Source organism: Manacus candei, unplaced genomic scaffold (genome assembly GCF_025592945.1).
Source record: "Manacus candei isolate 608988 ecotype Guabito, Panama unplaced genomic scaffold, ASM2559294v1 h1tg000077l, whole genome shotgun sequence".
NCBI classification, from domain to species: Eukaryota; Metazoa; Chordata; class Aves; order Passeriformes; family Pipridae; genus Manacus; species Manacus candei.
Genome location: NW_026138125.1, coordinates 2,818,489 through 2,839,801, shown reverse-complemented (window position 1 = coordinate 2,839,801; position 21,313 = coordinate 2,818,489). Strand labels below are relative to the sequence as shown.

At 43.6% G+C, this 21,313-nt stretch overlaps 1 protein-coding gene across 8 annotated transcripts in view; it reads right to left on the bottom strand.

The window, feature by feature from the left end:
• Window positions 1–16,959, bottom strand: part of LOC127481250 (histamine N-methyltransferase-like) — a 65,498-nt gene extending 48,539 nt beyond the window's left edge. For 2 of the 8 annotated variants that reach the window (XM_051810312.1, XM_051810313.1), the window contains exons 1-6: window positions 16,795–16,943; window positions 13,768–13,954; window positions 12,791–12,843; window positions 9,371–9,478; window positions 5,791–5,921; window positions 5,126–5,219 (exon numbers count right to left, since the gene is read on the bottom strand). In XM_051810312.1, the coding sequence (XP_051666272.1) occupies window positions 5,126–5,219; window positions 5,791–5,921; window positions 9,371–9,478; window positions 12,791–12,843; window positions 13,768–13,904 (523 nt within the window). In that variant the 5' untranslated portion in view covers window positions 13,905–13,954; window positions 16,795–16,943. Of the gene's footprint in view, window positions 1–1,594; window positions 5,220–5,790; window positions 5,922–9,370; window positions 9,479–12,790; window positions 12,844–13,767; window positions 13,972–16,790 lie in introns of those variants that run through there. The other 6 variants (XM_051810310.1, XM_051810308.1, XM_051810311.1 and 3 more) reach the window with 6 other exon arrangements.
• Between the last annotated feature and the right edge of the window lie 4,354 nt (window positions 16,960–21,313).

The window sequence follows — 21,313 nt, the reverse complement described above, 5'->3', positions numbered from 1 at the left end:
AGATAAGGCAGACTTTCTGAGAGGAAAGCAATTAATTTGGTGCAGAAAGCACACAGGTAAACTCAAAATTGCCAGGTAAATCCCAGTCCATAAACAAACTGCACTCCCTAATCATGCCGTGGAATAGCAGTGTCTCACTGTACAATTAAGGGTGATCCTCACATGGAAATGTGGTTCTTCACTCTATTACGAAGTTCTTTGAGAGATTTACAAAATGTCCTACTGTTTTTATGGTAAAATGAGCATAAAATTGTGCTTCCCCACACTCATTTCCTACTAAGTAATATTTACTTCTTGGAAATGTGTGTGTTCCAAATTTAAAATTAAAAATAATTTATCCCTTAAGGGTGCTCTGCTGATTCAGTTTTCCCTTAGTCCCTTAGCAGAAGCAGCAGCATATACAGAACGGAGTTTACTGTATTTTTTCCCCCAGTTTTTTTAATGTAATTCTCCTCAGAAGCAAAAGAGGGAAAGGAGCTCTCTCATGAATTCACATTGAACATCTTTTGTGTGTGTGTGGTCATATCCTCCTCTCTTCTCTCCATATCAGCTCTGCTGCTCCTCATCTTTCCTGCTCTCTCCTGCATTTTCAGAACAAACTTCCCCCAAAACCCCTAAAGCCCCTTTTTTCATGTGGGTTATTTTTTAAGTCTGCTAAAAAAAACCAAACAAACAAGAGGATCTGCATGTGCATATTATTGTCGGGTTTTGTTGTTGGATTTGAGGGGGTTTGTTTTTGTTTGGGCATTTCTGTGGCTCTCAAAGATCTCTCACTCCTGACAGGGTTGATGTGGCAATATTCAGCGGTCACCTCATTTGCAAGCACCATTTAGAAAAGGTCACTGACAGCATAAAAGAGCTATGAAAATAATTGTATCTTTAATTTGTTTTCCATTAGAAATGCATGCAGCAATCTGTTCTAATGAGAGATTTTCTTTCTTTCCTGCTTTGGCATGCGACTGTAGCAGCTTACAGATATACTGAGGTCTTGTAATGCAGGAGTCTTGTGCACAGAACTGTGTAAAGTGGTAATAGATCTTGTTCTGTTCAACAGCTGAGAAATATCAAGGAAACATTCTAAAATACACTGGAATTAATATCTGAGCGCTAGGAGAAGCTTGTGTTTCAAATAATTTGCCCCAAAATGAATATAAACAGCTATTAATGCCTAATATGATCTCTTGAAATCACTTCATATCATTAATAATCTATATTTTATCAGATATGTGTGTGCAAAAATAAAACATAATTTCTTGCAGCTAAAGTATTACCTAAAGTAAACCATTTCAACACTGAATCAAATTATTTCAATGGCAAAAATCACACGTGTCTCACGGGACAAATTGAGTATTCAGACTATTAAATCCATTCAAGCGACTTTATTGTATTCCACTATGTATTCTGCCTCATAGAGAGCAAAACAGTTCCTAAAACTATAAAACCATTTAGCAAAACAAATGCATCAACCCCAACAGCCTCAGATGGAGCAGAGACTAAGAAGATGAAACACCTTCTTGCTGAACTCCCTATATACTGAACAGATTTACCTGACACGACACCATTGAAAATGAAAAAAATGCTACTGGAACTGGTCAGTTTTGTATCACATTTTATTTTTACATTTTCCTTGTTACAAAGCTCACAGGCCTCCGCTGTCTGTCGAGGGAAATGCTGCGACCAGAAGGTTTGTGTGGTTAATCAAAAATACAAAAAATAAAAAAAAGTCCTGTGTGACTGTAGCTGCTGATTCCTGACAAAGACTTTGCATCAGGGCTCACTGCTGAAATCTACCTCTCCAGGACAGTTGTTACCAACCCTGTCCCTCAACCATCTTCCCTTGCTTTCCTCTTGGGTTCCATCAATAAAGTAAAAATCCAGGAAAAAGGAAGCAGTGCCATTAAATGGAGCTGGCTTTGGAGGCAGGAGAAGGCAACCATTGAACATGGAGGTGTGAGGCCACTTTCACAGTAACTGAAGGTATGAGATATCGAAGTCAGAAGCTCAAGAAATCCCATCAAGGAGCCACCCAATAGTCGGTCATTCTGAGCCTCCACTCCTGCTAGCTGCACTGAGAAGCTGTAATTGGCTTACTTGGTCTGTAAGTGATGATGAAACCACATGTAGCTGTGGATTATTTCTTAGGAAATGGCTAGGTTTCTGTAGTGCCTGAGTGGATAGTCTGAGTTATGGCTGATTATACAACATCCGTATGATAAAACACAATTTACTGCCTAGTGAGTTAAACATTCATGGATTAGTGTGGAATTAATCAGCTATTAAAGCTCACTTATAACAACAGATGTTAATAGTGATTTCTTAACAAGCTCCAAAAATTATATATCATTGCTGAATTAAGCCATTTAAAAATATTATAAAAACATACTTCTGTCCTTAACAGTTTGTATCCGACTTTTTCCTTTAGATCAAGAAGCAAGAAGAGGTTAATTCATGGCTCAATCACTATTGCACACAGGTTGTTATTGAAAAGCACCTTCCCATCTCTGTTTTCACTGCATCCAGGCTTTTTTAACTCTTCCATTAACTGACGCTTTAGTTCAGGAGGAGCAGTTTTAGAAAACTCCAATGTTTCTGTCAGGAAATCCAGCAACAGCTCCCCATCTTTGTCCCCTTCAATAAAGCAGCTTGTTATGTCCAAGTGGGATGGGAGCTCATAAAGCTGGTACTTCAGCCCTGCTGAATCCAGTATCTTTGGGAAGTCACCAGAGGAAACGTAAGAGCAGAGATCATTCAAAGGGAAGGAAGACCTGTACTTCTTCCACAGTGTTTCCCAGCCACTCTTTCCTAAGAGATGAACCACCAGAAAAATGCTCAAGAGTAAGGAAAAGCATTATTTGAACACATTTTTGATCATCTCTGGTTTTTTAGCAGTTGTCATCACTGCGAGCAGGATCTTTCCAGAGTTAGAGTGTGTTCTGGGGGATGGTGGAGAGGGCTGACTCCCTGCTCCTGTGCCTCAGGTTTGGGGACTGCTGGAGTGGTGCACATTATCTACCCTGGAGCTCCAGCACCTCTCCCCAAAGCCCCCAGATGAGGCCGGAGCAGTTCAAACCGATGCATGTACCTCTTCTCAAGAGACATTTTACAAAACAAAGCCAGCTGGGTGAGTTGAAAAGTCCCAAGTTATGTCTTCACATCTTTATTTTCCCTCAGTCTGGATGTCTGATTCAGTAGTTCTGCTGTAAATCATTTTTAAAAGGATCACCCACAATGACTGGACAGGATGAAAATAACTTCAAGCCTAATGAGCAGCTCTTCAAAGTTACAACTATAATTCTCCCTAAGTCCTAAAACCAGTTGCTCCGCGGTTTTGCGGTTGCTTTATCTGCAAACAGTTATTTATAGTCAAATAAACAGTTTGGTGTTTAGAAGAGAGGCTACAATATTTTCTTTCACCTGGTGGAAATTGAATGCGGAGCGCTAATTGCAGGAAATTTCCTGGTGTCAGTGTTGTGTGACTCAGTGCCGTCTCTGAGCCGAGCAATTATACAGTACCTGAACGCAGCATTATTATAATGGCCCTCGACAGGCTCAGCATATGGCACTGCTTTTGTTTTCAGGGCGCTGTAAACAGATCCATAGCTCCTGCAACTCGCCTGCCCTCCCGGCAGGGTCGGAGCAGGAGGGATTGCAACTCCACCAACTGACCCAAGCCCTCTCCTACCAACGACTGGTTTTCAATTAACACAGCCTGATGTGTTTGTGTTGGAGATGACATTTCCTTTTATGAAATGAATTTTGTTCTGCTGATCTTTCAGTACCTCTTTTTGCTTCAGTGCTCGTTTTCATGGCACTTCTTCCTTCCTCTCTATTCTCTTGTTTCCCCCAAGGTTTTCCCTTGCCTTCCTCTCTTCTATTCTGAGCCCTGCTTCTCTCTCACACTTTTTTGTTGGTTCTAGCAACTTCTGCTCCATCAGAAAACATGGAGTTACAATTGTCCAAAGAGGACTTCAAATCCTCTTTGTGAACTCAGAACTTTAATAATTTTAATTTTGAATAAGAATGTGTTCCTTCCTTTATTCACGTTTTGAGAATATCCAAATGGACAGGTTAAGTAACTGAAAAAGAATTTCAATTAAATATGTGTAAGTAATTAGCAATAGTCTGATATTATGATCTATTCTCATTCAGCCAAAGAACAAGTACAGGGGTTTTTTTAAATCATTTAAAATAGTATCATTTAAAATAGTAATTTCTTGTAGTGAACTGCTTGAAAACACTTTGAACCAAAAACATGTTGGATAAAAAATAGTTTGAATAAATGTGGTTGAGAGAATTGTCACTTCATTGTGGACCCTTCATAAACAAAATAAAAAGCAACTTCATCAAATACAGTTTGCAGATGTGGCCAAATTCAATAAGAAATTAAGCTTAAACCTCTGAACAAATAATGCTTAGCATCCCTTTCAAAATTATCAGATGAGACTGTTTACACAACTAAAATTTCCACAGTTTTTAAGGCAAATTAAAGGCTTTCCAGAGTCAAATTGGACTCCACCATTTCAGTACCTCTGGCATAACTTGCTCACAGTATTAAAAGGTCGTTGTTTACTCTGCTCCTGCATTTTCCTGCTGGATTGACCACAGAGCACCTCTACGAGACCTGAAACAGCCTAAGAATGCTGTTTTCTACACAAAAATGATGATATTAAGGAAATGGTCAGTTTGAGAAGAAAATGAACCATATGTGCTGTAACACCTGCTGCATGGCACAGCCGAGCCCCGCCGTGGCCGTTTGCTTAATGCCACAAGTCTCCAGGAGTGAGATAATGCAGCGCCCAGCCTGGAAAGCCTTTTCCAGCAAACAGCAGAGGCTGGAGCAGCTTTTCTGAGTGAAAGCTGCAGGATGGAGCCTCTCTCCTGATGTGGGGCCTCTGCTGTTGTCCACAGCGGGACAGGCTGTAGGATGGGGAAAAGCACAGGGCAAGAGGAAGATGTTTTGTGCCCACGAGGTGGGTTTGGTGGCTCATAACACCGTGGTGTTTATGACTCACACAGGTTTCAGTGGATGTCAGTTCACCTCTATGGCCTGTGCTAAACTCACAGGAACCCCAAAGGTCCTCACAGCTCTTGGCTGACTGGGCAGCACTGGTGGAGCAACTCTCACCTGACACCAGGATAATGAGGAGCTTCGCCTGTGATTCCAGGAGGCTGTGGAAATACCGGACAGTTGCTGGGATATCTTTCACATAGTAGAGCACCTGGAAAAAGCAGAGATGCTTACAGACATGCAGTGCCATCCTGAGTGACTATTAAAACTAGTACCACTGGTAAAATAATCCAAATAGAGGCAATCCTGACAGGCGAGCAGCGGGACAACAAGGCACGTTGGCAAGATGCCAGGCAGTGGGCTTGCACTGCAGGCTCAGGCTGTCACTGCTGTGCCTGCTCTCTGGCTCTCCCAGGACCAAGCTCATGTTCATTCATTAACCTGAGATAAAGAGATTCGCCTTTCTTTGCAGTGAAGATGGCTTGTAACGGCTTCAGTGAACTTGGAAATACAAAGGCAATTTCATGGAGAGGACAAGGAGCTTTTGAAGACACTAGTTAAAATGTATTTTTAGTTGACTGCCACCCACAGCCTGGTTAATAGGACTACTGTGCTCAAAGCTGCTTTTCATTTTTGCAGTTCACTCATGCTGAAGTACTTCAAATTACTGGGAAGTAAACTCACACCTTTCTTCCCCTTAGAGTGAATAATGAGGTCACATACTTCATGCATACTTTTAACAGCCAAGACTTTGATAGCATTTACTTTGCAGAGACTCTTACCTGGATCATGTGAATGAAGTCCCACTTTTTAGACTTCTTTTCTGCATTCATTCTACTTTCATATTCATCAGCTGTCTCCTCGTGCCAGGTAAACTTTACCTTCCCAAGGTTTGATGTCTGAGCCACACGCTCTGAAATACAGGAGAAGGCAGGACAAAGTTATCTCAATTGCAAATATGTGGCTGATTTCCACTCAGAGCTTTAATACATCCAAAAGTCATATTTAGACAGAGAGTTCTGGTACCAGTTTAACACAACACTGGAATATTTAAAACCTTGAGCCCATATGTGAGGAGGAGGCTGTGAAGGGCTTTGTAGGATGAAGTCTTAAGAGGGTCTGATGCTTTTCCCTTTGCTGCCTCATTTGGGCTCCTCTGGTTTTTACCTGACTTAAAAAACAAAACAAATACATTTTTCTCCATGACTGGTTCAAGCTGATTTAAAATATATTGGTTGGGATGAATATTTATGAGGCCACAAGCAGCACACTTCACATTGAATAGGAGAAGGACTGATGGTCCCATCACATAAGTGCCACACAAAACCCACATGGCTGAGCAGAAGCCAGGCTGTGGTGAAGGGTTTTCCCCAAATAAATATAGGAGTTCAAGGATGAATCAAAGAGTGGGTTATTGTGGAGAGAAGCACAATTAAAAGGCTGAGAATGGCAGAGAAAGCAAATGTCTCCTTCTGAGACTGTGTAACTGGGATGGTGGGAGAGGGAAGGAGATTTGCTCTGTAAACAAGGACCTAACTCTTGACATTTTGGCTTCTGCTGTGTTGAAATAATTTTTGAAAAGTGCACAGTTTTGGCCAACTGCTTCAGGTAAAAGGGAAGACAGTGTTTTAAAGCAAAGACTAGTATAAGGAGTGATATATGGAGTGTTTTCAGACCTCAATACAATGCACATCAGCAACTGAGGAAAGCAGAAAGCTGGAGTAGTGGATTCAAAGTTACACTGAAGGCCTGGCTCATCACTGCATTTCTTTCCTTTTTATGGGAGCAAAACTGAGAGATAATTTCATAATTTAGGGGATGCTGGAATACTAATGTCCATCTGCTGGCATATGGAGCTCATCTCACTGCCTTCCTGCCTGGCACCCAGGATTGCTCCAGGACAAAGCTAGCCTGGATGCAATTCCTGTGCTTCACTGGAGTTAGCATAAATTTAAAACTTAAATGGCCCAAAGGCAGACTGAGCCTTAGCTACAGAACACATGTTCAAAACAACACGATTTGCTAAAACCAGTGCCTTTACACAACTAACGACAATGTTTCTCCTTTTGGGCTCTGACTGGGACACATCCCCCTCAGACAGATGAGAAATGCTCCATCAGTGCTTATCTCCATTCTTCTGTGGCTGGAAAAGGGCCACCTCTTTCAGATGCTGCTGCTGTTACTCTGTTGACTTCCCTTTATCAGTCAATGGCCCCAGCACTTGCAGTTCAGATTTCGTTTGCTGTTTTAAACTCAGGCATCATCCGGCAGCAGTTCATATCCCCACCACCAATAATCTGGTGCAATCTGGTTCCTTTCAGCTGCTGGTCTGTCTACAAGGAGGAGCTAGGATGACAACTGAATTGTTTGCCAAGGTGGGCCTTTAAAGTCAAAATTTCAGGAAAGGCAAACTCATTATATGGATTTTCTGCCCAAAGATTCATCTGAAACCATTCTGAAAAGTTTTCCTTAATTTTTTCCTGAGTTCACCCCAGACTGTTGTCTAGTTCAAAGCTGGTCATGTGCCCCTGACAGGTGCCTTCAAAACTGGGCTGCCTGCAGTTGTGCAATGGCAAGGCAGCTCAGTCCTGGGGCCACCAACACTCCAATTATAGTCACCAGAGGACTTCACCTGGTCGTGGACCAGGAATGAAGGAAAGCCACAGCCCAGCCATGGAGCTTTGAGTAGAGCTTCCACTGTATGTCTCAGCCTAAGAGAAACCTAAGTTTGTCATCACTGCCTGTCCCAGCGTGAAGTTTCTCTTGTGAGCTTGGCTTCTACCTCCCTAGGAGAAAGTATTTGGTGAGGCAGAAAACATAACTCCTGAATCCTCAGAGGTGCAGATAATGTTTCTAATTCTCCATAGAAAATCTGAGGCCTCAGAAACCTAATTAATGGTACCTACTGGGGACGTGATTAATTACCAAATAAGAAAGTTTAAAGAAAGAAATTCAGATGAATATTTCATTTCCAATTTAGCATAAAACTTAAAATAAGGGCAACATGTTATATTTTTCTTTAACTTCCTTCTGGAAAGAAGTTCATTGAAGTAGGGTAGGACTGTTGGTGGTAGCTGGTGGGACCACTTAGGAAGATTCAGAGCAAACCCAGTCCTACATAGCCCAGATAGGACAGAAATCCTTTGTGCAGGTGCACAAATGTCTCTTGAGCAGAGCAGATGCTCTGTTGCCCATCCTTCACCATTTCAGCCTGGAGCAATGTAAAAGCTCATGGGATTTTGTATGAACCATCTTTTAAAAGATCAGGTCCACGTAATACAGACAGATATAAAGAAATTACGTGTTTCTTGGGAGCCTTTGGTTTTCCAGTCACTCTGAATTCCCACACTGCAGGAAGAAGGGAATTTTTTTTCCTTTGACTTCCACAAGCTGCTTCATACTGAGAATGCTTCGTTTTTAAGGACTTAAGCAAGAGCAAGAGTTGGAGATTTACAGTGTGGTTTTACAGTCTGGTGTTTACTATGGTTTGGAGCATTTCCAACAACACAGTCTGCTGATGAGATTCATTCATTACTGTCACATCCATTCAGCAGCCCCTCTCTGGGAAGGTGTGCCGTGCTCTGGGCTGCTCACAGCTCCTACTTGTAGCTGGTGTCACCTCCGCATAACACCATAATTACTTGCTAAGGTGAAGCCTAGTAGGTGTTAATCCAGTGATAATCAAACTGTGGGTTGCTATTTAATGCTCACTTTGTAGGGCAATTTGACCAAAGTACCCTTGTTAACACTCAATCCTCTTTGGAAAACGATTTGCTTTTCTTCTTGAGTGTTGCTCAGACCTTTGGGCTGGTGGAAGGAAACAAACTCTAATCCCCAGAGCACACGGCAAAAGTCTTTCCTGTCAGTCTTGCTTTCCTGTCCATGTTTTCTAATTCAAAGCATAGTAACTAATTTAGTGCACCACTGTGAGGTTTAGCTATTTGTTGGAAACGATTTTTAAGATGTCAGAGAATTACCATGAGACATTAAAATTTTCCCTTTGATGCTGAGGAAAGATCCTGATTCAGTGCAAGTTGAAGGAGAAAAACTTTCTGAAAGGTGGGTATTTTACTCTATTCCCAAACAATCACCAATCACTTCCCACCTAGTTTGGCTTTTAAAGTCTGTCTAGCCAAGCATTTGCCATGCAGAGTTCTTGCAGTGTGAGAGACTAAGATTTTAAAAAGAGTGAACATTGTTGAGAAGCAATGATGGAAAAAAAGCATAAAATAGTGAATTTTTTAACTTTTATGAGACATTTCTGACAAGAAAACATTTGAATGTAAGGCCATCCAGCTTTCAACACTTTTTAATGCATTTAGCATACTTAATGTAAATTTAATTTATTTAATGTAAAAATACCTTTGTACTTGGAGATTTGGTCGGCACTTGGCTCTATCACCTCATTATTGATGGCGACTCCAGGATATCTGGCTTGTACTTTTGAGAGGATCAGCAGGTCCATCTCACCTAGGGAAGCAGGAGACATGAAATACAAAATGAAAGCAGAGCTCAGGCAAATGTGATCTCCACCATCACATCCCCAGTTTTGAAGACTGGTGCCTGCTGTTTTTGTACAGAAGATGTACCACACAGGTACGTGCAGCTGTTTTGTATTTTCAGTAGGTTGCCACTGGAGATTGAGCTCTAGGATTTCAGAAAAATCTAAATATCCATTCCAACTATCTTCATCTCTCCTCTCTGACTGCCAAGGGAAAATCAGCCACAGTCATGCCTGCGGCTTGACCTCATATTTTCTGGGCATGGTCCAACCTCTTGAGAGATATCCCAAATGACTCTGACAGTGCCAGTTCTGATGGTCCCCAGTCACCAGTAAACCTGGCAGGATTCCTTAGGAGTCAGTAAGAGCATTTTTAGCCAAGTGCCTCACTGGTTACAAGGTCATGTGGGGGAGGGCAAAGAAAATATGTGTTTACACTGGTATCAGAGACAATATTCATGTCTGTTTGTCTTTAGTGTCCCGTGACTTTTCCCAAAAGAATGATGAATAGAGCACATGTTTATCCAAACCCTGTTTACAGAATACCTCGGAGATTACTGTACTTTCTTTTTTTGTGTGTGAGGGATAGTTCTCTCTAAACACTGTTCGTGCCAGCTATAATTATTTGATTGATGGATGCACCAGCAGATCCAACATTTCAAAATTTAAAAATAGCTACCATATGTCTTGGCATCTCACCCCTTCTGTGTATAGCAAACTCAGGGAGATGATATTCCTGACTGAGGCACGGGTCCAGGGACAATATCCCGCTGGCTTGCTTAGCTTTCTTCAAGCTCTCTTCTGCTTATTGTGCTTGGATAGATTTTAGGTGGAAAAAAATAATAGAGGAATAAATTAAGGTCAAAAGAGTGAAACAGAGGGTAACTACAGTGAATAATAGAGCCAAGGGTCACGTTACAGGCAAATGTATTGTCCTGAAAGATGTGTTTGTGCTTGCACACAACTCCACATTACAAAATTCCCTGCAAATATACAAAGTTATGTTCTGAATGGAAGATCACCCAGCGAGCCCTGATGGCCAGACAGGCCCTTGCTGAGGGGCTGTGGAGGGAGAGCCTGCACAGCCTCTGCCCACCCTCATGATTTTCAGTGCCCCTGAACTCTCACCATGTCAGCATTAGCTCCATTATACAAAATATTTGAGGTACAGAAGGAAAATATTCCGCATTAAATTGCTCATTAGTGCCCAGAGGACATAATAAATAAAGTGAGGAAGAGTTTCATTTTTTCGGACTCACATGTCTTTCTCAAAGCAACCAGTAATACCAACATTTACATGGCATCAGTGGAAGCACGTTCTTTGAGGGAGGGAAATTGAATTTCTGAAGCAGCAGAAATAACTGCAGCTTTGCTATCACTGCAAACCCTGCATTCTGTCGAAAAATCAGAGCAGAGCCAGTTGTCTGCAGGCTGCCATGATGAAGTTTGAGAACAGACAATTAGCAACAAACTACTGCAGTAGCTTGATTTTTGGTTGCTTTACCAACTTTCTGTAAAATGATTTAGCCATTTGAAAAGGCTGTGCAGGACCTGATAAAACCCCCCAAAATTTGAATTTTGTATTTCCATATGCAGATAGGTTAGTATATTCCTTTCCACTCTTCTGTTCCAAACCACCCTTGTACTGTCTTTAACCAAAAAAACCACCCCTTTGATTCATAATTTAATCCACAGCCTTAACTGACTTCAGTCAGCTGTTTTATATGCAAACAAGTGTCCTGAGGCATTTTACAGTCAGATCTGTGGCAGCTTGCATTATCAACAATTTGGCAATTAGGCTATCGGAATTATTTAAACTCTCCAACACAATTACCTTTTAAAGGCTACCACTATGTTCACCATTAAGTTTCTAATTAAACATTTTACGTAACGGGATAGTTTATGGCAAGTTGCTGCTTTATAGCAGTGCTGATGGCTTTTATGGTTTTTAAAGGTACAGAGTGCGACGCGCTGGAGTGTGAACTTAATAAAGTAGCGGCTGTGGGCGAAGGCAGGCGCCGTGTACGGGCGGGTGTAATGGGATATGATCCTGCATTAAATGGTTTCCTTGTCTCTAGAGGGGGAAAAGTGGAAAGGAAATGGTTTCCTTCCATGTTCTGTCCCCGTGAAGTGCAGGGCAGATGGGGCCGGGGCAGCAGCTCCATCACCACCCTCCGGCATCGGGCAGGGTTGGCTGCAGGGATCTGGGAGTCAGCTCCCTCCTGACCTCACAGGAACTTGTGATGGGAACAAGCCAGTGAGCAGATGGGGTTTGGTGATTTGGGGATTTTTACATCACAAAGTGAGTTTTGCCTGCATATTATTGATTATCGAATGTCCATCATGCCAAGCTGGACTGTCCCTGGTCAGGGAGTGAAGTACCTCACTGAGCAAAGTGTTCCCATTAAAAATATTATTTTTTTTGGCAGAAGAGTGGTTTCCTTTGTTTGGAGAGCAATGTTCCTGCCCTATCACACTGTCTGTTTTATAACTAATGCCCACCATTTATGTACAATTATTGTATGGAGGAGAGATTGACAAAACTGAGATTAGTCTTTGACAATGGTATGACTAGAGCACTTAAGCTAAATTAACTCTTCATATAACATTTAAGTGTGGTGACTTAATAGGCAGAGCAGAAAACTTAGGTTTTAAGTATGGGGGAACTCAAGCAAGAATTTAACAAGAAGAAACCACTTGATCTTACTGGTATTGTTTTTCCACCCAGTGAACTTGAGATAAACTACTTATTTCTTCTGATTTCTATTGGATTTCTTCTGGAGCTTATGTTCAGCTCCAGTGTTTTGGGGGACAGCAGATCCAGGAGGTGTTTCTGCATTGACTGTGGTCGGCAGATACGTACAGGCAAAGCAGAGCTCAGCCATGACTGTCACATAGCAATGATGGGGAGTTATCACCTCAATAAATAGTTACAATGCAAGTAAAAATTTAATATTCTGAGAAACCTAAGACATTCTAGCACTTTTTTTTGGTGCGTGTGTGGAGAAACACTAAGGGGGCAATTCAAGCTTCTCTCTGCCCTTCAGGAGTGATGGTCCAAAAGGAGATGATTTGTGGAGGACATAAAAGAATCAGGGTGGGGAGGCACAAGCTGTTTTCAGATGATATGACTGCACACCAACTAACACCATTTGTCCCTTGGAGCTGACTTTTCAACAAAAGACTTCTTTCCCACTCTACTCCTTCTTGCAATTTTTAATCCTCTAATCTTTGGGAAAAAAAATAATAAAAACACATCAATATTGAAGTCTGTAGCATACCTGCTCCACCACCAATGCTGAGAACATTGATTGTAGACTTCCCATTTCCAATACTGAAAAACATTATTTATGCATTTTAGTAGAGCCCCCAGTAGAGAGGGTTAAATGCAAGATGTGAAGCACTGGAGATCCCATGAAGACTAAAATTTGCAGGACAAAACCACAATGCAATCTGAGCATGTACAGGCATGCCTGTGAGCGGGCAGGAGGGATCAGGTTCAGAACTCTGCTCTTTGGAGATTTACCATTTCCCGTTATTTTGGCGATTTGTAGAGGCTTTTATTATGAGTGCACACATAAGCAGGTACACGCCTTCTCTGTGTCTGTGCTCTGAGGAACAGAGCCTTCCCTGGGTCTCGACCAGCAGCTTAAAAACCACTTGTAGAAGTTTTACATTTTGCAAAATGGGGAGGAAGAGAGGAGAGTACAATGTTCTTAAAATCCCTGAGGGAGGCTTTGGCAGAGCCATGAAACCCTGGGCCCTGCAGAGAGCCTCCCCAGAGCCAGGATTCGAAGCTGGCTGCCACCTCCTGAGCCAGCCTGCAAAGCCAGGGGTCCAGCAAAGGACACTGGCAGGCAAAGCAGGAGAACTGTTCAGCCATACCAGAGAGACTCTGAATATTACCTGAAAAGATTACTTTTAAAAAGCTACTTTCAATCAAATTTAATGTTAGGATGTAGTATCTGTTACTGTGTTTCAGAGCTGATTCTGGGTAAGCTGTATTTGTGTGCGAGGAAACAATGCAGCCTTATCTCCTCCCTGCTAGGCAGGCTCCGTCCCAGAGAGCCGCCATCCAGCCGTGTGTACAAATGGAATCTCCAGCCAAGCCCTATCAGAGACCTACAGATGGGGCAGCTGTCAGGGAGAAGCAATCTGCCTCTTGCAGGCAGCCCCCCTGAGCCCAGTCAAGTCCATCACCGTCATGGGACTGTACCCCAGGCTGGCCCTCAGCTCAGTGTGGCCACCTCGGTGTTACCTCGCTATCACATCCGGCAGCTGCCTCTCCATGAACTCCCGCATGCTCTGATGCTCTGTCGACTTCTCCAGGAACAGGCGGAATGACCGGAGGTATCTGTCAGGGTTGGTGAGCAAACTCCTCATGGGCGACGCCATGCTGGGGGTCAGAAGGGTGCAGGACGGAGGGGACAGGTCTCCTTTCAGACCTAGAGAAGGAATAAAAAATGCTGGAGGGGCAAAGTCAGCATGTGCCTGGACTTTGCTCCGCATCCTTGGCCCTGCCACTGCCCCTTTGAAGTGTTACGCAATTTTGCAACACAAGCTGTAAATCAGGTCCAAGCAGCAAAGGGTAATACATCATCTTTAATCTGTGCAGAGGAAGCGCCAGCATTTTTTAACTGTGCTGACACAGGACTCACCCTGTTAAAACCCGGTGAAAGGGTCTTCAGACTGTTCTTAAATAAAAGAAATTTTCCCCTGTTTTGTGAAGGCATGGAGAGGCTCCAAAGGCTGGGTCTGGATTAGAAGAAAGTGCAACACCCATCTCCAGAGATGCTGGCAGATGTCTCTATCTGTATTTTCAGTCTTTTGATGCTCTTAAAGGGAATGCTGATACTGGGGTGAAAACAATAAAAACCTTATAAATGCACTTTATTTCTCTAGTTCCTCTGAAGATAATGGTACAATTCCCATGGGCTAAGTAGTTAATTCACCGAAGCCACATGAGTTACAGGAATGGATGCTGTGCTAAACCCGGCTTACAGAGAGAGTCAGGAGCAAGGGAGGCAGAGTGTGCTACCAGGAAATGTCAGGCTGTAGCTTGACAAGTGCACAAAGATGCCTTCATCCTCTCTTAAACTGCAGTTTAAGTCCCTCATGTCTTGTCCTAACTGGTAAGAAGAAAGAGGAACCCTCTTCCTCCTCGTGGGTCCCTTGCTTAAGGACTGCACCACATTTCCACAGTGTCTCTTACCATTTTACTCTGCCTTTCCTGCAGAGGTTACATCCCAGCCACTTCTCATTATTTTTATTGTTTGGACTGTCTCCAGCCAAGCCTCCCACCTGCTGACATTCCCTGGCTCCTGGCACAGCCAGGATGGCTTCCCTGACCTCACCGAGATCCCTTGCCTTCTCTCACCAGCATGACCACTGGAATACAAACCATGGGCTTTTCCCAGACTACTTCTCTTGGCCCTTTGAATTATAGTACTGGCCTCTGTTGTGCTCAAGTCCCTCCCAGATGCACATCAAACAACAGTCTTGTCCCTCCTCCAAATTGTGAACAGAAACACAAGTGAGTAGCAAGCTCTGGTTCATACTTGCCATTACCTCCCCTTCTGGCAGTGAACTTCTCACACATTTCCTAACAATGCAACCAGTTCTCCACCCACCCAATATCTGTCTCATCAAGGCCACATCTTCCTCACTTGTTTATGAGCATGTCATACACAATGCTGCCAACTCCTTCTCCCCTGTACACCAGCAGAAAGATGGGTTTGGGATTATTTCTTCCTGATATTTCCATGTTTTTTGGCCATCACTTTCTCTTTCCCCCTTGAAGGACAATTTCTAGGGACAGCCATCATGCTGAGCAGCTGCAGCTCTCCAGCTCCCTCTCCTGCCCCCTTTCCAATGACAACATAAGTTGTTTGGCTTTGCCCATTTTCCTTCGCTGCTCATGACAAAGGTAATATCCTTTGTCATGACGTGTTTTGGTTTTGTAGCCCATGAGCCACATCTCCACATGTCCCAAAGGTTCCTGCAGGAAGGATCATGGTGAAGGTTGGTGACAATGCTCCTCCAGCACGTGCTGCTACCAGAGCCATGAAATCAATTAACAGTGTCTGATAATTGTGTCCTTGGGGCTCTCCTGAAGACCTCTGGAACAGGACTCAAGGTGTGATCTTCCACCCATATTGTCTCCAAGGCAGGCCAGCTTTGGCATGCTCCCTGTTCCCCACTTTCTCAGACAGCAAGGATGCTTTCAAGGCGAAAACCAGCAAAACAGAGCATGTTAAAGAGCAATGATGAGAAAAGCCTGATAACAAGTAGCTGAGAGAGCTTTAAAACCTGTCAGTCTCTGACCAACAACCCCTCCTTGACCCAGATGAGCAGCGCTTGAACTCCCAGCAACCTCTGAATTAACCCGGGAAAATGAAGTATGAATTTTGCCAGAAAGAGTAAGGAAGAAAACTCCTGGATGTATCTCAGGTGAGAACTACTCACTGTTAACCCACCCTGAAAGCACAGTGGTGTATTCCTCGTTTACTCATTCTTCTGCTCTGCCCAACTACTCACTTTTTATTTTAACTGAAAAGAGGCTTTGCCATTTGCCACTAATATATTTTACTACGTTCAATCTGGAAAAATATTTTGCAGTTAATAAGAGGAGATTTAGATAATAAACCTTTTTTTCTATGCCTCCCCCTACTTCTCATGATTTAATTTGCTGATGTCCCCTGCTCAGCAGTCTCTAATGAACAGCTGAGATTCATTTTCATGTTAGCTGCAGTTCAAGGAATTTGTCTCGCTTCTTTCATTACGCTTTTGGCTGTTTGAATTTGCCCCATTTATTTGATTCTGTGTTTTGCTCTTTGAATTGCAGCCAGTTAACTTTAAAAAATGAGTCAAGTAAAGGAAGGAAAGGATTGTTTCCGAATTAGGCTGATAGAAACTTTTGGATAATAATATTCACTTGGGCATGTTCTTTTCGGTAATTATCAAATTTATACGTAGCTCCCTGAGAAGACTGAGAAGTTTTGAAAGCAGACACTGTGTTACCTCTGCGGTTACTTGATCCACCCCGGGTTTGTGCAGGCGAGAGCAGAGTGAAACCTGCTTTAAACTCGCCGTAAAACCCTTTAAACCTTCGCTGTGAAGCCAGAAAACAAGGCGAGCGTGCCTTCAGCTGTAAACTGTTTGCAGTGGGAGCTTGGGCTTAATAGCACGGGATTACGTCTGTCGCTGAACGCCAGCGAAGGAGGGATCCCTCCGAGGGGCTCGATGGAATCTGCTCCGCTGGCACTCGCTCGCAGGCCGTACTTACGTGGAGTGGTCCCTGTCCCTCGGGGCTCTGGGCCCCCGTGGAGTGATGCCACTGGGAGCCTGGGATGTGCTCCCACCTTCTTCTCCAGCCACTTTCCCGGCGGCCGCTGCCGTCCCACCCCCGGGGCTGCGATGTGTCGTCACGGGGGAGTGTTTGCTGCCTGACGAAGGAGAAGGCAGAACTGTAACCCCGTGCGGTGGCAGCTGCCTCTGGAGGCAGAGGGGCAGCTCAGACCCTGCCCGACATCTCCGCTGTCACTCCCTGCATGGTCCCCACCGGCTGTCCCCCAGGACACACCCGGCACGGCCACCAGAACCCTGGGAGCGTTCGGACACCGAGCCCTATCCCTGCGTTAATTAGAGTACGGATGACAAATGAAGCGCTGCCACGGGTATACGGGAAACGCAGCTCTTGACAGATTGGAAATAGTTGTCTCAGTGTGCGGCACGTGGCGATGGGCAGCATCATTTGCAGTGTGCCTACAGAACCCTACCAGTATAGAATACCTTGCTCTTTAGCTGGTTTTCTTGCCAGCAGCTGTTCTTCTTATCCCTTGCTTTCCTTAAGCAATGGGAAGCATTTTCCGAGTTGTGTGCACCCTCTGCAGCCCTGTTAAGAGCAGTTTTATCCCAGGGAACAAAAAAAAGCATTGACCCATGTCTGCTGTCACATTGTGTTTTGATGTTCGGGGCACTAATAAAATATTTGTCCCATGTGTGCCTCAAGTTATTCTTTGTTTCTTAATATTTAGCAAGAAGGAATTTTGTTAAGTTAAAAGAAGACATTTTCTTTCTTAACTTAAATGGAGAAATGAACTGTTCAACTGTTCACACTATGAAAGTCATATAATACCAGTAGTATTAATAACGATGCTTTCAAAGGCACAGTTACAGGAAGAATGGCTGCAGTTTGACATTTAGCTGAGAGTTTACTGAAATGAAGATTTCATATCAACAGTTAAAATTGTTCAGCCAGAACGATGACTGTTTGGGAAGGCAGCACCTGCTGCATTTTTTTCTCTCTCCACACAGAATACCATTCCCAGAACACTTTGAGGGAATGAGATACAAAGCCCTTCCCCAAGGAATGGTGTTTAGTACCTATCATATTCTATGATTCCAAGAGTGATGCCAAAGCCACGCAGGAGGAGCAAGCAGACCAGCAACGTGTCTGTCATTTCAAACCTACAATCGTGACTTCCTTGCCCGTGGCAGGGGGTTTAGAACTTGGTGGTCTTCAAGGTCCTTTCCAGCCAAAACCACTCTGTGGTTCTCTGACTCTATGACACTATTTTCAAGGGGTGTTTTAAGGAAAATGAAACCCTAAGTACCCTGTCAGCTACAAATCAAGGCAGCTTCTCTTGGCTTGCAGTGTCCCAGCGAATGCTCCTTCTGCAGTGACAGCTCCCACCAGGCTGTGGGTGCAAACCCAGCCGCAGCAGCAGCCGTGCAAAGCCCCATCCTGGCTCCATCCTGCTCTGTCCACTGCTGTTCAAACATAGCTGGACAACAAGGTCAGTGGTGTTTGCCTGGTTTTCTGTGCAGTTCTAAAAATCTGTATTAATAGGTGTCACCAAAGCTGTGCAAGCTGACCTAAAGAAAATAAACTCAGTGCATCTGGCCCACACTTTTCTCCCTCTGCAGAGCACTAAATATGAGTTTTCCAAGTGCCAGTTGCCATTTAATGTGAAAGCCTAAGTTTAGAGAGCCAAAAATAAAGATTATATGCATCTGGTGCTTTTAAGTGCTTTATGAAAATAAAAGATGCTGCTGTTAATTTGCTTCTTTAATTTCCCCTGGAGACACATTCTGTGAGCTTTAAGCCAAATCCCAGCCCTTCCAGTCCAACGTGTGCAGGGGAATTGGAGAGGTGGGGATGCTGCACCATTTCCTGGACCATATTTTCCTGGCCCCCAGTACCTTCCATTCCCAACAGTGTCTATAATGATGTGCTGCAGAGGCATCTGTGCCCAGGGCAAGGCTGTGCTGAGCCAGAGGCTACAAACCAGCAGAGAAGGACAGGAGCCAGGATGGGGGCTGGCATCACTCTTTAAAATGACACCCTGCAGAGAAGCTGGTCACACTGCCCTCAGGCAGATCTATGGCTTTGTTCATTAATGTGATTTTACACTATTTAACATCATAGAATCATCATAGAATGTTTTGGTTTAAAAGGGACCTTAAAGATCACTTAATTCCAACTCTCTGCCGTAGACAGGGACACCTTCCACTACACCAAGTTGCTCAAAGCCCCATCCAACTTTGCTTGAGCACTTCCAGTGATGGGGCAGCCACAGCTTCTTAATATTTATTTAAGAAAAATCACACTCCTGTCCTATTTTGCTGTGTGTCCTCCTATATACAGCACTGTCCTAGATAGCAGGAGGCTGAGTTATTGAAAGGAAATCCTACAAGCATTGAGGGCACCAATATTTGGGAAATAAGAGCTATTGAATATTAAGCATCCCTCTGTCATAACTCCTCAAGGGACAATTCATAGCTCTGTAGGTACTTGACCAACTCTGACATGGTGTAATACTAAAATACAAAGTTGTGGGTAAGACAAGTCCACCCTGAAATCTGGCAAGAACCCAAGCAGTTGTCACTGGGCCCTTAAGTGAGTCAAGAGCTGGGAACAGCCAATATCTGCAGATTATTTCCCTCTCTGTAGTACATCTGCACAGGTTTGGGCTGAAAATTTATACTCTGGGAAGAAGGAGAAAGGAGTTAAATGTCATGGTCTTGGTCCAAATGAATCATTATAATTTTTTCTCCCAGGTGTGCTCCAAGTGGTGGTGGAAGACAACCCTCAGTGAAGGAGGAAAGGTGAAGGGGAAATTGCAGCACAGGATTTCCTGTAGGTTGTGCTGATTTACAAGCTCCAGCAGCCTCATCAGTCCCATGGCAGAAGTGGGAATAGCAGCACAAAAGTATCCACAGAAGACTTAGAAGGGCTGTGGTAACTGATGAATCAATTGCCTTCAGAAATGAGAAGGGTTTTCTAAGTTAGTACAAACCAGGGTACAAGCAGGGTATTGGGACTGAGTGCTGCTTAAATGTGAAGAAGGAGATTAAAGTTCTGCGATATTGATTTTATCTTGGAAGGGATGGGATTGTTGGAATAGACCATCCTGTCATGAGAAGGGCTGCAGCAACCCTCTCTTGGGGGATGATCCATCCCTTTGGAGCAGGGACCAGAACCTGGAGTCACAGCTGAGAAAACCTAAGCTTGGGTACAGGCAGGGGATGGATCCATGTGTAATGTCCCTCCTACCTTAACAAAACGCAGGAGTACAAAGTATGTGGGTCAGATTTAAGAAACTGGATTTTCAAGAGGCAGAAGGAGTGGAAAAGTCTGGGCAGGAGCGACCTAATTATTTATCTCACCACCAGATTTAAGCAGCTATAAATGGACCAAATATCTGAGCCTGGAGAATCAGGAGTTTACTGGGCTTACCTTTGGATCTGATGTAATCACATCCAGCCAGCCTGATACAGCAGAAGCAAGATGTTGCTTAATGTTTAAAGAATTATTTCTGCTGTCTCCTAATAAACGTGCTGATGTAAGTTGGGGGTGATAACAAGAGCGCTGCGCTGGGGTAGCAAAATCTCATTTTTCAGGGCAACCAAACTGTCAGTGCCAAAGAGCAGACAGGTTATTGCTCATGCTCCTCCAAGGTTACTTTTATTAAAATGGAAATTTCCAAAGCTTTGCATGCACACACACGTGGCCACGGGTGCAGATTTCCCTCAGAGGGGGAGAGGGGCCAGCTGCAAGGCCACAGCCATCCCCTTCCTCCTGCAACCCATCAGCTGCAACCCTTCCAGATGGGAGTACCCTGAGGGAACTGCAGCACAGCTGTCTCTGCCCCAGGTGAAAGGTGTCCAGGCTTCATAGCCCCCATCCTCACCATGGCTTTGGGGTGGGTTTGACAGGTACAGCAGCCTTTGGTGGGTGGGATGGGCTCCCCCACATCTGCCCCCCATGAATATCCCACGTGATTTGGGTGAGGATTTGTTCTCCCTCCTCAAACCCAACACAAGCATCATCACCTAAGGATAGGAAAGGATGAATAGAATAGAATAGAATAGAATAGAATAGAATAGAATAGAATAGAATATTTCATTTGGAAAGGTCCTACCAATTGCCTGACCACTTCAGGCTATAAGTTAAAGCATCCTTTTAAGGATATTGTCCAAATGCATCTTAAACAGTGCCAATAGAAAGAAAATATTAGAAAAAATATAAGGAAAAAAAAGAAAAGAAAGCAAACACTAATACCTGACTGATACACTGAGCAACTACAACAGGACAAACCTGAAGTTGACTACCAAGAACAATTTATTCAACAAATGTGTCCTTTTATCTTCTCAAGTACATCTGAGGAACAGATTTAATTTTTAGAAATCTGTGCCTTAGTTAAAATAATTTTGCTTTTCCCCTCTCTGAAGTTAAATGAATCAAAGATTGTTTGTGAAGTATCTCATTATAGGGTGCTCCAAACTTCTGGTTTGCAATT